This window comes from Plectropomus leopardus, chromosome 22 (assembly GCF_008729295.1).
Source record: "Plectropomus leopardus isolate mb chromosome 22, YSFRI_Pleo_2.0, whole genome shotgun sequence".
NCBI lineage: Eukaryota > Metazoa > Chordata > Actinopteri > Perciformes > Serranidae > Plectropomus > Plectropomus leopardus.
In genome coordinates, this window is record NC_056484.1 from 22557825 (window position 1) to 22573134 (window position 15310).

Genomic DNA, 15310 nt, shown 5'->3' on the forward strand with positions numbered 1-15310 from the left:
GTCATAAACGTCTGACATCTTCCAAAATGTAGTGTTTGACACTACATTAAAATTTCACATGTATAAGTATGTAAAAACAAACCAAGTCTTGATTACATTTTGCAAATACCTCAAAAAAAAATTTCTGATGCCAAAATCAGTCCAAAAAAATATTTCCTTTAAGTATTATAAAATGTCAAATATAACGGTTTAATAATCCACATTCCAAACAAAGATTAGGCCTAAATCTGAGAGTTAATCTTTCTTTTTTTTACCAAGATCCTGGAAATTTGGGACCAATTCCATTCCACTCAGCCTCCTCTAAATTATACACACCACATTTCTGAGTCTGCTTATGACTTACAGAACAATTTTGTCTAGACTAGATTTTGAATTTGGGTGCAACTTTGTGGCATCTTGACTCATAGGAGGAAGCTAAAGACACAGTAAGATGTGTTTGCAAAGGTCACAGTGAGTGCTCGCAGTATGTGGTGCAATTGTAGTGCCCTCTAATGGTCTTTACCAGGAACTTTATTCAGCAAGGTGCTAGTGACTTGGGACATAATCCATTCTGCTCTCTGTTGTGTGATTGGTTGCATGTACTGCCAAATAAGATTAGAGATGTGAGTGAAATCAAAATTTAGTTCACTGTTAACAACTCTGCTGGACATTCCTACAATGGTACACTCCCTCAAAACTCAAAACACTTTTTTTTAGTTTAAATCTGTATGCTATCTTACTTACATTCATGAACCGTCTTTAGACTCAACTTCTTAAATAGAAATATAGTATTATTTGTGGCTGTATAAGCACACAGTGATCTGGGCAAAACTGAACTCCAACTGTCCCTGCTGTCCTGTAGAAGCTTTATATTTAAGCGTTGTCTTTGTCTCCATCTCATGTTAATAAAGCAGAACTGCAGCGACTGAGCTCTGACAGATGTGCTGTTTATCTGATCATGTGATGACAAACCGGTCAGAGTGAAGAATTTAACAGAATATAGACTCTGCGGCTGAGGGGACAACCCATCATCTGCCAAACGTCTTCATCAGCATCACACCATCCTGCAGCTGGGGGAGGATTAATAATCCAGATACAGTTTTACATCAAATATTTTAAGACTTGTGAATCTGGCTTAAAACATGGACCTGATCTGTCTGTCATCATGTCTGTCTCCCCTATTTACTTTTGCTGATGTGCACATGATCTAAAATGACTATTCTTGTTTTTCTCCCTTATCTTTTTCTAGAATTTTCAAAAGTCATTTTCTTTTTTTGAAAAAAAAAGAAAATGACTTTTGAAAATTCTAGAAAAAGATAAGGGGGAAAAAACAAGAATGTCCTTTTTGGGTCATGGGCACATCAGCAAAATAAAATGGGGGGGGGGGGGGGGGGCTTGGTTTTCTTTTTTGTAATTTTTTTTAAATTTTCTGTTATTTTTTGTTGTACTTGTTACACATTTCTTTCAATTTATTTATTTTTTTTCACTTTGGTTGCTCTTTACCTTCTTCACGTCTCAAAGAAATTTTTGCTCAGATTTCAAAGGGTTACTTTCAAAACGAAACCACAGTTCTACTTCTCCATCCACTAGGCGTTTGGTAAACAAAAAGACAAGCACACTGACTTCTTTCGGAGTTTATTGGGAAATTAAATGTTTCCATCTCAATCATGATTAGTGACCAGTGTTACAGCTTTAGATAGCACAAAAAAAGATAAAAAGAGGTGATTTGTAAAACACATTCAAAGCTTAAAAATGCAAATTAGCACAAATTAAATGTATATTTTTTGCAAGCTAGAGGCAAATATTTGTTGATTCGTTAATAAAGATTATAATAAAAATAAATGATGTGATGTAATAAAAACAAAAGGCAAACAGCATTTAAAACGTTCTGTTGACCAGGTTTTCTCGCCTGTATGCAGATAATTCACAGAGATAGTACTGCACAGTCATAGTACTGCAGAACTCAGTGCAGTTTGTAAAATGCACTCATTCCATCAATAATAATAATAATAATAATAATAATAATAATTCACCACAGTGTGTCTCCCATGCAAAAGCTATGATTAACTACTCTCTATTAAAAACAAACATCCCAAAAACATGTAAAGCGATAATAATCATGTGTGAGGCAGTAATGCTGAGTGAGGGAGACAGACAGTAATGTGACCTGACTGATGTGTTCAGGTCAGGTGGGAAAGCAGCAAGACAGAAAAAGAGGAGAAAGACGACAGCGTCGTGACGAGGAGTGAACGCTGAATCTGCAGTTACTGTGTGATGACAGAGGTGCTTCTGTCACTCTGATCAGTAGTGTGACTTTTCATAAATTAGGGATCAGTGAGCTTAAACGGTGGACTCTGGCTGGCATGAAGCATTCATATTTAGTCATGCAATACATTCCAAGTCATAATTTTACAACATTATAATGACCAATATTAAATAAATAATGATAACAAGACATTCTAAAATAAATAATCATATGAAATAACTAGACAGCTTAATGCCCATGACTTATCATTGCGAAATGTTATTTCAACATTCTAATTTATTGAAATAGTATTATTTAATAGTATTTCAAAAAGACTTTTTTCAAATGATGTAAGATGATGCAAAACAACAAATATGAAACATAAGTGTCAGGGGGCAGAAAATACAAAATTAAGAAAAAAATGCACCTTTGAAAAAGGCATTTGGAAAGTATACATACTTCTATGATGAACTTCATTTAAACAAAAATGAAAAAAGAAATCATTTCACATATTTAATTTTGTTTAATCTATTTAATATTGGCCATTTTCTCGCTTCATACATGATCATGACTTGCTGATGTTGCAATAATTGATAAATCCAAAACTGTACCTGGTTGTTGTGGTAAAATGACATGAATGTAAGATGACTGCTGTAAATTAAGTGTGAACATGCATCTCAGTGATCAGAACATAAGAGGAGCTGAGACACGAGTGGTCCAGGTGACCACTGCTATTCAGATCTGCACTTTTCATAAATATTAAAAACTTTAAACCCTGAGCAAAGCTATGCAATTTTCTTCATAAAAATATGAGGAAAGGCAATAAGCAACTTGGTTAGAAATGTTCCACAACTGCAAGAAATTAGTAGATTTAGAAAACAATTTTTTAAAATCCAGGGAAAATGTCTGGAGAAAAAAAGAAAAAAAATCTAGGGGTAAACTATATTTCTTATTATCAGAATTACATATTTAAAATTATGTTACACAATTATTATAATTCGTAAGCACTTTATCTAGGTCGTTTTCTTTATTTTCTTCTTTTTTTTAAAACTAATTTTCTGGTAATTTTCTTGTACTTTTTCCTTCTTCTTTCTTAGCTCATTGCCGCCTTCTCATGTTTTTGGAAGAAATCCAGCTAAATTGCTGAGGTTTCAAAGGGTTAAACTACAAAAGATATGTGGTCAAATGCATCCCAGACCACCTAAACAAGTGACTTCAGGTGGTTAATGTTTGTATTTAGTGCTGTCCACTTGTGATTGCATCACCAAGATGCATGTTAATAATGAACAGGGCCAGAGGTGTGAATGTTATATGACTGGAAATTTGGAAAGTGAAATGCTTTACAGCTATTAGGCCTAAAGTGTCATTCTGCTACCCTTTTACTCTTTTTTAAAATGGGACATGGTCCAAGCCCCGTGGTCCACCTGGAATAAGATGTATATAATGCTGTTGTATGTGCAGTTTATTTTTTTACCTCTCCCTTTCTATCTGATAAGACTGGTGGAGCGGTGCATTCAGGTACTGTCTGGGAAAAAGGACTTCCAGATGTGAATCCATGAACACACCGCTCTATTAGCTATTTAAGACAAGCAGCTAACAGCTAAACATTCATCATACATTTGGTCTTTAAAGCAGCACATGATGATAATTTATATATTGCACAGGATGAGCAGAAGCTACAGCTGCTGTTAGTAATAATCCAAATCCTGACTTGTGACAAAAAAAGTGTTATCAGCACACATGTACGGCTGCATGTGTGTCGTGTTTGGCAAAACAGAGTGGAACACAGAAGTCGGTCTGAAGTGAAACTGTCAGACAGACCGTTCAGGATCCACCATCACCTCTTGCTGAACTGTATTCAGACTGCAGGAGAAGAAGAAGTCCATCAGAGGATCACACAGCTGGAGGACGCTTCGGCACTGCTGGACACACAAGATAAAGATCTGAAGTCATAATAAATCAGAAATATGCCACATTACTGCAAGAAAGTCAACAGTAACAACTCCAGAGTTCATACATATTTTTACCAATAGATTTCCATGACTTTCAGCCAAATCTTCTTTAACATACATTCTTTAAGCTCCTTCAGCATGGCTATGTAGCACTGCCTATTCCATGTTAGCAGTGTCCAATGCTTTATTACACACTTCACATTTTGCACGTCCAGATCTTTCTCAAGTCATGCTTATACTTAGTAGAGCTGGACATCATTAAACTGCCATTGTCATGGCATTTATGAACTTACGTCTTGTCAAAGAACGAGGTGAAACTCGGATCATAGGTTGACCTTATCCACGCATAACATGACACGACACGACACGACACGACACGACACGACACGACACGACACGACACGACACGACACGACATAACATAACATCAAGTGACATGACTGATCTGGCCCAAACACTGCTTGTTGTTCAACCAATACAAATTCTTCTTACTTGATCTTAACTGAACCACATGTGCACTATTATACATGTTTTCGTGAAACAAATGTTCTGGGTATATTCATTTTTCCAAAACTTTTAAAGGTCTGGAAATTGCTATTTTAAAGTTCTATTACTTTTCCAGGTTTTTCCTGAGCCCATGAGCCCTGCTAATCAAATATTGTTAAATAATATCCAGTCCTTCTCACTCACTCCAAATCCAGAGTCAAGAAATATACAAATATTGTTCATTTCAAAAGATGTCTTGAGTTTGAATGGTGTGTTTTGTGATGAGTTAACAAGCCAATTAAGCCCCAAAAGTCTTCTGTGACTAGGCTGAGTATTGTCAAGAACCTCACAATTCTTTCGGTCACTTTGGGTCACGATTGATTATCACGTAAATATTAAAACCGACAGCACCGCTGTCGTTATACCCCTGATGAGCTGCTGTTGCAGGTGTTGCAGCTCGACTCGACTCGGGTAACTTGATGTGAACGAGCCAGTGAGTCAGAGTCAGTGCTCGGGTACACTCGGCCGCGTTCGGCTGTCGTTAATCACTTCTAGGCATGCTATATGGGCCAGTAGATCCGGGTATTTTACACTTTTCTAAACCCGGAAAAAGAGTTTTCTCTGCTTCATGCACCACGGATATGGCTGTATCCAGATTTATAATAGATCAATGATTTTATCACCACTACCTCACGCTACTGTCGCCATTTTAATGACTAGACAACAGACGTTGTTTGGGGGTCACGCGGGGGCTCTGAACAACGTCAGTCACACTCTGGCGGCACTCACACTGCCCCCATGGGAGTGGGGCATCATTACAACAGAAAAAATTTATTCCAGAATTTTATTAATCGATATTGAATTGGCAAAAAACATATTGCAATGCACTGATTAATTGATTTTTTTACCCAGCCCTATCTGTGACTGAGAGAAAGTTGAATTTCTGCATATTCCTGGTGAATTTTCCAGTAGGTTTGAAGGTATATAATATTACATACCACCACAGTCTATCACCTACTTTACAGAGTCCACTCTCAAAGTTCAGGTGGAAGTTTTTAAGTTTTCACATCGCAATTCTGTTAGCTGTACACGGGGCAATGTGCGGCTCCAAACTGGTTTTGACGTCACAAAACCATCTCGTCCTGCCATATGTTAAGCTGAGGTGGTCAAAGAAAACTGTCCTCCTTCAGCAGATGAATGTGATAACAAACTCTGTACGTACATCATTAAGTGCAGTAAAAAAAAAAGAAAAAAAGATGAAAAATACATTTTTGAGTGGATAAGGAATTAAAGCTTTCTTGGAAACCAGGAACTGAAGACCAATAAATCAATTCAAAAGATCCCACCTCTTCTCTGAAGTGTCAGACTGCTTCATCCTCTTGGGGGCGCTGCTCTCCCACTCAGCTGGAGGCCTCTGAGCATGCTCACTGCTCTCACTGCTCACCTGAAGAGAGGGACAGAGCTATTATTCACTCACACAAATTAAATGGCTTCGATGATAATGACTGAAAGACTGAAAACTTGGTTTTAGAATTAAGTATTATGTAGAAAAATCACCAGGTTTCTCTTCCTGTTGGGGTTGCTGCTGCTCGGTGTGTTGGGCCCGTCAGCGGCTGATCTGAGGGGTCTCCGGCACAACTCATCTCTCTGATGGACGACTGTCTGCTTAGACTGCAGCTTCCTGTAAAGACACAAAATGCCAAGTTATCAGCCTATATGGTTCTTCTGTAAAATTATATCTCACAAAGATATACCTACTGTTAAAAAGTATTTAACACCTGGATCGACATCAGCTTTTTTATGTTGCATTTGGACCCCTTTCACACGTATTCAAACCTCTGAAACCTCAGAAAATCGGTTTGATTTATATTTTTGATAAACACGAGAAAAAAAAACATGAGTACCTTGGAGAGAAATTACCCGCAAACTGCAAAAACATTAGTAAAAGGTGACAAAAAATGATCTGAAAATTAGCCAAGGGGAGGTTAGAAGATATTATCAAAACCTAAGGAAAACTGAAAACTACAATTATAATTACTAGAATAGTACATTAAAAATCACAGAAAAATATTGCACTTTTTGAAGATCATTTTCTTGTTTGTTTGTTTTTTTATTTAGTTATTTATTATTATTTTTTAAACTTTTTTTGTGCTTTCTTTCATTTTCTTGTAACTTTTATAGTAAGTTAATGCTGATTTTTTCAGGCCATTTCTTGTTAACTTGTTTGTTTCTTTCTTCTCATGTTTTTATAGCAACAATTTTAGCCAATTTTCTCAGGTTTCAAAGGGTTAAAAAAAATTCCAAGTGAAAACAACTTTACAGCAAAAATAAACTTGTCAATGCTCTCTGGTGGACACACTCTGGACTGGACGTTCTGTTTCAACACAACCTTAAACACAAAATCTGTGAGATTAGCAAGAAATCTGTGGAAAGTACAAGAAAATTAATTAATTTTGGGGAAAAAAAGAAAAAAAAAGAAAGAAAAAGAAATCGAGAAAGTAAAACCAAAGAATACAAAGCAAGAAATGACCTGAAAAAAAAAGCTTAAAAATGATAATAATTCTGTAAAATAATTGTAATATATAACTATAATTATAGATCACTGGACATTTTTCCTTTGCCTTTTTAAAAATATAGTCTTTAACATCTACTAATCCTTTTTGTGCATTTTTCTTGTTTTCCATGCTATAATTCTGTCTTCTACCAAGCTAATGATGTGTCCATACTGACATAAGTTTAAACATATACAGTATACACATTTGTAAGCATGATCTCAGCAGCTAACTCAGGTTATCTCTAGCTGGTAGCCAACAACCCAATTTTACACATCTATAAAAACCGGGCTAGTGAAAGCCCTTCCCATATAGACGTCTGTCCCAAATATTAGCCTGAAGTTATACGGTACTTGAATAAACAAGTTATGCTGGCTTTAACATGGAACACATCATTTTATAAAACAATAAGATATCATATGACCAAACATTTCCACTGAGAACTAAAAACGTTAATATGCAAATGATCTGCAGCTGTACATATATTATGAATGTGTGTTACGAGATGAGCCTGAGAAGGTGGAGAGGGTCAGAGCTCTGCAGATAAAAAGGTAACCAAGAGTTAAACTGTCTTTAGCTTTCACTACATCCCAGGTGGTCAGCCCTCAGCCTGCCTCACCGTTCACTTACTGTCACCAAGCATTGATCTACACACTAATTAAGTCCCTTGGCAAGGAGTTGTGTGTGACTGTGTGTGTGTGTGGGGGGGTATCAATAACATTTTTTCAACAAAAGGAAGCACTACACAGAAAAAAACTATCAAGAGCTAAAAAGTGAAAACTTTTCTTTAAGTAACCTCTGCAGTCACAGATAGAAGAAGCAGGTAGTTAAATGAAGGTGAGCGTGTGTGCGTGTGTGCGTGTGTATTTCGCCTGGAAACAGTGGCTACCAATCTGATATGCCACAGCAAACAATACATTTTTTATAATCACTGAGAGCAACATTCAATAGATTCAGAGATGTCAGCCCAAGCAGTGTGTGTAGTCTTTGTTAAATCAATAATTTAGCTATGTGTAGACACACACACACACACACACACACACACACACACACACACACACACACCCCTCAGCCCTGCTCTCCTCCCCAGTGGTGTGAGCGATGCTGACCCCTGGTCCTTTCAGCCTGTCCTCTCCTCAGTCCTCCACCGCAGCTAATTACGCTCCCTGGAGTTCGGAGCCGTCAGCCTGCAGCCTGGGCCCCCATCTGCCGGGTGGTCGGAGCTCTTTGACAGCCTCCTCTCTCTCCTCTCTGACAAAGTGATAAACTAATTAGCCTGGCCGGGCACGCCGGGGTCGGGGCCTTCAGCATGGCTGGCCCCCTCCACATTGCGGGGCTGACCCGGACCCTCCTCCGGGGAGCCGGGGCCAGGCGGGCTGGGAGTGGAGTTACTGAGGTCTGGCTGATCAATGATGAGAGGCTGTCTGAGAGACAGACAAGCCTGGAGGTACAGCAGCAGCCCGTGTCAAACTTTTCCTCACAGTCCTTCTTTATCCACTGAGGGAGCACAATCAAACACTGTCCACACACTGCATACCGAGCTCATCTATTAGCTCTGTTAATGCCACACACAGGTGAAGTCTGAGCTGAAACATGAAAATAACATATCCAGATAATGAAATACACATGCAAACATCACATGATTACCAGATTAACCCTTTAAAACCTCGGCAATGTCCATGACTTTTTTTGATCTCTTTGATTTCTTTCAAAAAACAATGTGGGAATAAGGCAAGAACAATTTTTTGAAGAAATGACTCCCAAATAAGCAAGAAATAAGTCAGAAAATACACAAAATAAAGTAGAACTAGGGAAAAAACAACAATATGAACATCAAAGAAGCTTAAAAAGTGTTCCAAAATAATATTTTTAATATGCAATTATGTTAATATATATTTTTTTGCCTTTTTAAAAAAAAATCTGAATCATCAAAATCTTGCAATTTGTGGGACATTCCTTGCCAATTTGATCATTTTATGATTTTTCATAGCATACTTTCAAAGACAGAATCCAATCAAATGATAAGGGTTGAAGGGTTTAAATACTTGTGAAAGGTGTCTAACCACGTTCATTAAAAAGGCTTTAATAAAGAACAATGCCAAAAATCCTTAATTTACTACTTTACCAATGAAGGCATTTATTACATCCTCATCAGTTACTGTCATTATTAAAATATTCTACAATAAATACAGAGGGTCCCAGGCCTAGCTCACAGTGGAGTATATGAGACTTGAATCCACCTGTATTGATCGCTGCTCCCACCAATATAAATGTCATGTATTTATCATTATTATTATTATTTTTATTATTATTATTATTATTATTAACACGGCAAAGAAATTTCAGATCTACCTCCGAGCAGGTTTTAAGATGTCATATCTAACCTTGATGGGAGAGACTAAGGTCAGTGCGTTCAGCAGAGAATATCAGAGAGCTGATCAGCTGTTTCCAGCTACCATTACATTCACAGATGCTCACTGATGGTCTGACACTGGTATGTGTGGCTTTAATATGTGTGCAGACATAACCTCACTGCTTGCTCCCTGACACACCTCTCGGCAGATGGAATTTCTTGTATAGAGAAAAGAGGGCATGGCAGTATGCTAATTGCAGACAGTGGGCACGAGTCAGCCAGTTTAGCATGATTGTGATTCAGCAAAAAAGTAAGAACAAAATTAGCTGGTACGCACTGAATCCAACAGTAATTTTGCAGGCGCACGTAAGAACGTTTCTACGCACATTTTTAGTGAATGAGGCTCAATGTATTTCATTATGGAGGAGGTCATTCTGTCAGGCACAAATATCTTTTAGAATAGACCACAAGCTGTATAAATGTAGTTAAATGGGGAGTAGATCATTTTGTCAGATACAAATATGTATGAGAATAGACCATAACCTAAATAAATGTAGTTAAATGGGGGGTTGGTCATTCTGATAGAAACGCAAAACGCCATACTACAGCATGTGGAAAAAATGGTTGAAAAAGTCATCGTTCCAGATGTCAATAAAATTTATGGTATAGCATTTAGAAAAATATTATTGTGTAGGATGTCAAAAGAATGATCCAAAAAGTCAACATTTTAAATTTGAAAAAAGTCACACTATAGTTTTACGAAAAATGCCATACTATAGCATTCAGTGAGAACAGTTGAAAAAGACATTGTTTCAGATGCAGATAAAACGTATGGTACAACATTTTGAAGAATTTTATGGTGTAGAATTTCAAAAAACAGTCCAAGAAGTCAACATTCATGTTGAAAAATGGCTAACTATAGAAGGGTTACTGTTTGGGGTCAGGGTTAGGGTTAGGGGATACCCCATTCATTTTGATTTGAAAGTGGGTGGTGAGCGGGGAGGTGGCGTTTGGTAACGCCCCCTCCAAGGAGGACAGAACAAACACAGGAGAGGGCGGCAGCAGCAGCAGCAGGGGGCCTGAGAGAGAGTCAGTATCGATGCTGCATGGGCCCTGGTTGGGGCGTCGGAGAGATCTCCGGCCGGGGCGACTTTCATAATTTGGAAGGTGAATGTATGGCAACAGGTGGGATTTTGGGTGGCCACCATATTTCAAGCTGTTACCATTGACTTGACCTTTGACCAAGCCAGACTCTCTGTGGCTGTCTCAGAGCACAGAGAGGCTGTTTTCAGGCTGAGCGAGCACTGAGCGAGTCCAACCACCAACCGTTGGGAGAGCGAGGACCCCGTTGGGAGAGGTGTCCCATTTAGACTTGGGGCAGTTTCCAGAATCTCGACTATTCCAACTTTCCATATCGCCAGCCGGCACGGAGGTGCAACCACCAAGCCTCCCGTCGTTGTCAAGCCGGCACATTGGGTTCGTCACATTGGGCGGTCAAGGCCACGGTGTTGTTCTTGGTGTTTCTCGCTGTGTCCTGCCCTTCTGTTTTATTTGAAATTGTGTCTCATGTAACTCAATGGTTAGTTCTGCACAGTGTCACGCATGCACAATGTGCAGGTGACGTGTGCGATTTCTGGTTCATACGGATGTTTTACTGCCTTGTTTTGATCTTCTGTGTAACCGTACTGCTTCTGCTCGCCTATGTCTTTTGGTTTTGATAGGCACAAGGTCCAAGAGAGACCTGTGTTGTTGACTTGTTGTGAGCAAATGAAGGTTTTATGAACGGTACGTGACCCGTCCTTATTATTGCGGGGCAGGGCAAGGGGGCCCAACCCCCCAACCCCCTGGGCTTGAGATTTAGACTTGGGGCAGCTTCCAGACTCTCGACTATTCCAAATTTCCAAATTCTCGCCTATGAGCGGGTTAGAGTTAGGGCACCTTCCAGAATCTTGACTATTCCAAATTCTCGCCTATTACCGTACAAATTCCAATTTGGAAGGGGGTGTTATGGAATTCCAGATTCTCGCCTATTAGTATCAAAATTGGAATTTGGAAGGGCATGATTTGGAATTCCAACTTCTCGTCTATTAGTATACAATTTGGAAGTGACCTGATAGGTGAGAATTTGGAATGTGGAATCTTCCAACTGGTCACCTATTGTTTCCTGCCCACCCACCACATGACAGCTTCCTGTGTAAACAGGAAGTGTGCAGCTGCATGTGTGTGGACAAAGACGCTCCTGGCGTGCGTGGCTGAAGACAACGGTAAGTGCCAGTTTGTGGTCTGAAAACAGCCATTTCTCTCGACGTTGGCGTATTGTGTGCTAATCGAGGCTTGTTGTGTTTTGCCTGTGTTTGAAACATAGCCATTTAGGGGCTTTCAAACAATGCTAATTTCGCCAGCTAATTAGCATGCTAATGCTAGTGCAACAGATCATAATTTGGTATGACACGGTCCGCCTCCATATTCACACCTATTACCTTTGTTTTTCCAGAGAAAACCTGTATAATGTAGTTAAATGGGGAGTAGGTCATTCTAATAGGTGGAGTTAGTCATTCTGTCAGGTAAAATATCTATTAGAATAGACCATAATCTGTGTAAATGTAGTTTAATGGGGCATAGGTCATTCTCAAAGGTGGAGTAGGCCATTTTGCCAGGTACAAGTATCTATTAGAATGTGCGTGTGTATGGATGTATATGTTTGCATGTGTATGTATATATGTATATATTATAAATACTTTTGGTTATAATTTCATAATTTTTGTATAAGATAAATAATAGTTTATTTACAGGTTTGTAATAAGCAGTGTATATAAGTATATATTAGTCAGAATCTCCAATATTTAGATATAGGTTTTTGTACATTGGCACATATTTTAAATGACAAGCCTTGTGGATGCTATCCGCTTCCTCTATGATAACTCTAAATATACGACGATGGTTGGATTATGGGAATAGTTCAGTTAACAATGGTTATAGTTTAAGAAGAGTTTATGTTGTTGAGGACTTGACATATGCCAATACTATTATTATACTATTATTTATTATCATTTATTTATAACCTTAGATAAAATTGCATTTGACGATCATTTGTAAGGTGCCATGTGCGTAATAATGGTACACACATAAGCTGTAACCGTGGTAACAACAAATACTGTTACAGGGACAAACACAGTGCTTCAAGAACGTTACTACTCTCTTGGGCTTGAATTGGGTTCTGACAAAAACATGTGTGTATGTGTGTAGCAGCTACATACCTGATTGCAGTACTCAGACTTTGGTACCAGTCATTGAGATCCTCCTGGTTGCAGGACATCAGCAGGAGTTTGGCTTTGGGAAAAGTTAACTGGAGAAAGAGGAGATAAAGAAGAGTAAGGGTTAGTAATCAGCAAAATGCCAAATATTGGCTTCAATAATTGGCCAGGCCGATAATCTGTCGACCACTAACCATAACTATAACCATAATAATGTGTGTTGTAACTGATGAAGGATAATTTTCTGTACACAGCAGTGCAGAGCATGCACTACTCATACCACAATAATGGATGTTGATGAGCTGTGCTCAACCAAAGATCATTTGTGATGAAGAGGCTCCACTCTGTGCATGGCTGTTTAAATGTGAGCGTTTCTTTAGTTCAGCTGATTTTTCTATCAATATTTCTGTTGTTCATGAAATTGCATGAGGAGTGATCCAAATGATTTTGTTTGTCACTTTCGCTGTCATAGTTGTAGTGTGGACTCCTTCATCCACTTAAGTTGGAATGATTTTTAAAGTTATCTTCTTATATTTATAGTTGTAGTCATTCTTCTCTGTGTGGATGGCCCTTTAAACCAGCATTTTATTCATTTACAGGCCTAAATACACCAAACTGTCATCAGAGAAATAGCAGCAAAGAAGGCTGACTCACATCACCCATGTCTTGGTCAAAAAGTTGCATAACTACAAAAAGTGCAGCAAACAGTCGCCTAGCACGTATGCTCTGTGTCTGTGTGAGTGGAAAGACCTCTCCACACCAGCAGGCGGTGATAGTCTGTATTTGTCATTGAAAAAGGGAACCAGAGGACCAACAGTACAGATTCAAGATGCTAGTTAGCCAGTTAGCACATTAACAACACAATCAAATGTCGAAAGAACAAAGAATGTGTTATAGCCAACAATTGTTAACAGTATCTGATTAAGAGGTCAGTGACTAAAAAAAAAAGTCTTACCTACAATAATTAGTTTGTTTTGATCTCACACCATCTTGACTTTAGTTATTTGTTTACTTTCCTTTTTTTCTCCTTTGTTGAGCTGGACTGGCAGTCAGAGTAATTTCTCTCAATGACGGACTACAAAGAGTCTTGACTAGTTTGATTGTTTATTATTATTATTATTATTATTTTTATTTATTAGTATATATATACATATATATATATGACGATGGCAGCGTATCAAGATGCAGCAGCCAGTAGCGTCCAAATCCTTGCTATGTTTTTGCTATATTTTTCTATTTTTTTCGACACCATTGCCCCTTCTGCTGAAACACAACTTTTCTACAACAAAGAGGCACTTATCAACATCAGGGAAAGTTTTGTGGGGTTTGGACTGAATGCAGCAGACCATGAGAGGGTCCCCATCAGTGGCATATGCCCAGCAGCCAGTCAGACTAGAGGGGAGAAACAAAACTGAAAGCGCAAGATGAAGCGAGGGACGAGAACCGGCATCAGGGCGAGGCTGACCCGACTTGGACCAAGAGCTGTTCCTCTGTCAAGCCTTCTTCTGGCAAATGTCTGATTGCAGGAGAATAAAGTGGATGATTTGTGACTGAGACTCACTTAGCAAGGGGAAATTAGAGACTGCTTTGCACACGTCTTCACAGAGATATGGTTAACATCCCAGATCAAGCTGTTACACTGGATGGGTGGACCTTGTTCAGAGCTGACAGGACGCAAGACTCTGATGAAAATTCAAAAAATGCACTGCAGGAATTTAATGATGGCATCAGCAGCAACATGCCCTAGAATTTGAATTTTCATTGAAGCTGCTGATTTTAATGATTCATCCTTCAACTCTAAAGGTGTAGCAGCATCAAGGACAAATTTTAATGTCATTTTTCTTAACTATGTTTAAAAAATGACTAATAAATCTACCTTGTACCTTGTATCAGAGACCATAGCACAGCTCAAACTGCAGTAACATTGTAAAAACAGTAGAGGGCAGGCCAAATCAAGAAAAAACGTCTCTTTGCTGGCTCCTCATACAGCAAAGCTACAGCTGCACCCCACTGACATCCATTGCCCTAAAACACTGAAATTTGAAAGTAAGGAAAGCCGAGAATGCAAGCAAAGTCTTGTAAAGTAACAGAATCTGTTTCATTAACAAGAAACACTCAATTGTGTTGTGTAGGCAGCTGGACAGAGACATGTCTTCTGCTCAGGTTCAGACACTGACAGCGTCCTTTTCCTTTGAGCCAACAGTCATTACCAACTCTCTCATTCACGTCGCTAAAAACCAGCCTCAGATTGTCAAACAAAGCAAAAAAAGGAGTCGTCTGAGCCCAAACAAAAGGGGCTTTTAGAGTGCCGTAATTACACGGCCAAAGCTATTACAGGGGATCAAAATTAGGCCTCCACAATATTAAATGACCTCTCACATTTACCTGTGGCCTCAACACAGGAAGCCAGCTTTTTGAGAAGTGACATATTGATTATTTCCATGTGTTTGGACAGAACTTGGCACAGACGAGTGCATCAAACATAATGA

General features: G+C 38.7%; 1 protein-coding gene across 2 annotated transcripts in view; it reads right to left on the reverse strand.

The window, feature by feature from the left end:
• Nucleotides 1-3785: 3785 nt before the first annotated feature.
• The window catches only part of arhgef39 (Rho guanine nucleotide exchange factor (GEF) 39), a 70178-nt gene continuing 58653 nt past the window's right edge, over nucleotides 3786-15310 (reverse strand). Inside the window, exons 9-12 of one of the 2 annotated variants that reach the window (XM_042511454.1) lie at nucleotides 12825-12913; nucleotides 6220-6343; nucleotides 6009-6106; nucleotides 3786-4143 (exon numbers count right to left, since the gene is read on the reverse strand). In XM_042511454.1, the coding sequence (XP_042367388.1) occupies nucleotides 4110-4143; nucleotides 6009-6106; nucleotides 6220-6343; nucleotides 12825-12913 (345 nt within the window). In that variant the 3' untranslated portion in view covers nucleotides 3786-4109. Of the gene's footprint in view, nucleotides 4147-6008; nucleotides 6107-6219; nucleotides 6344-12824; nucleotides 12914-15310 lie in introns of both variants that reach the window. The other variant, XM_042511453.1, reaches the window with a different exon arrangement.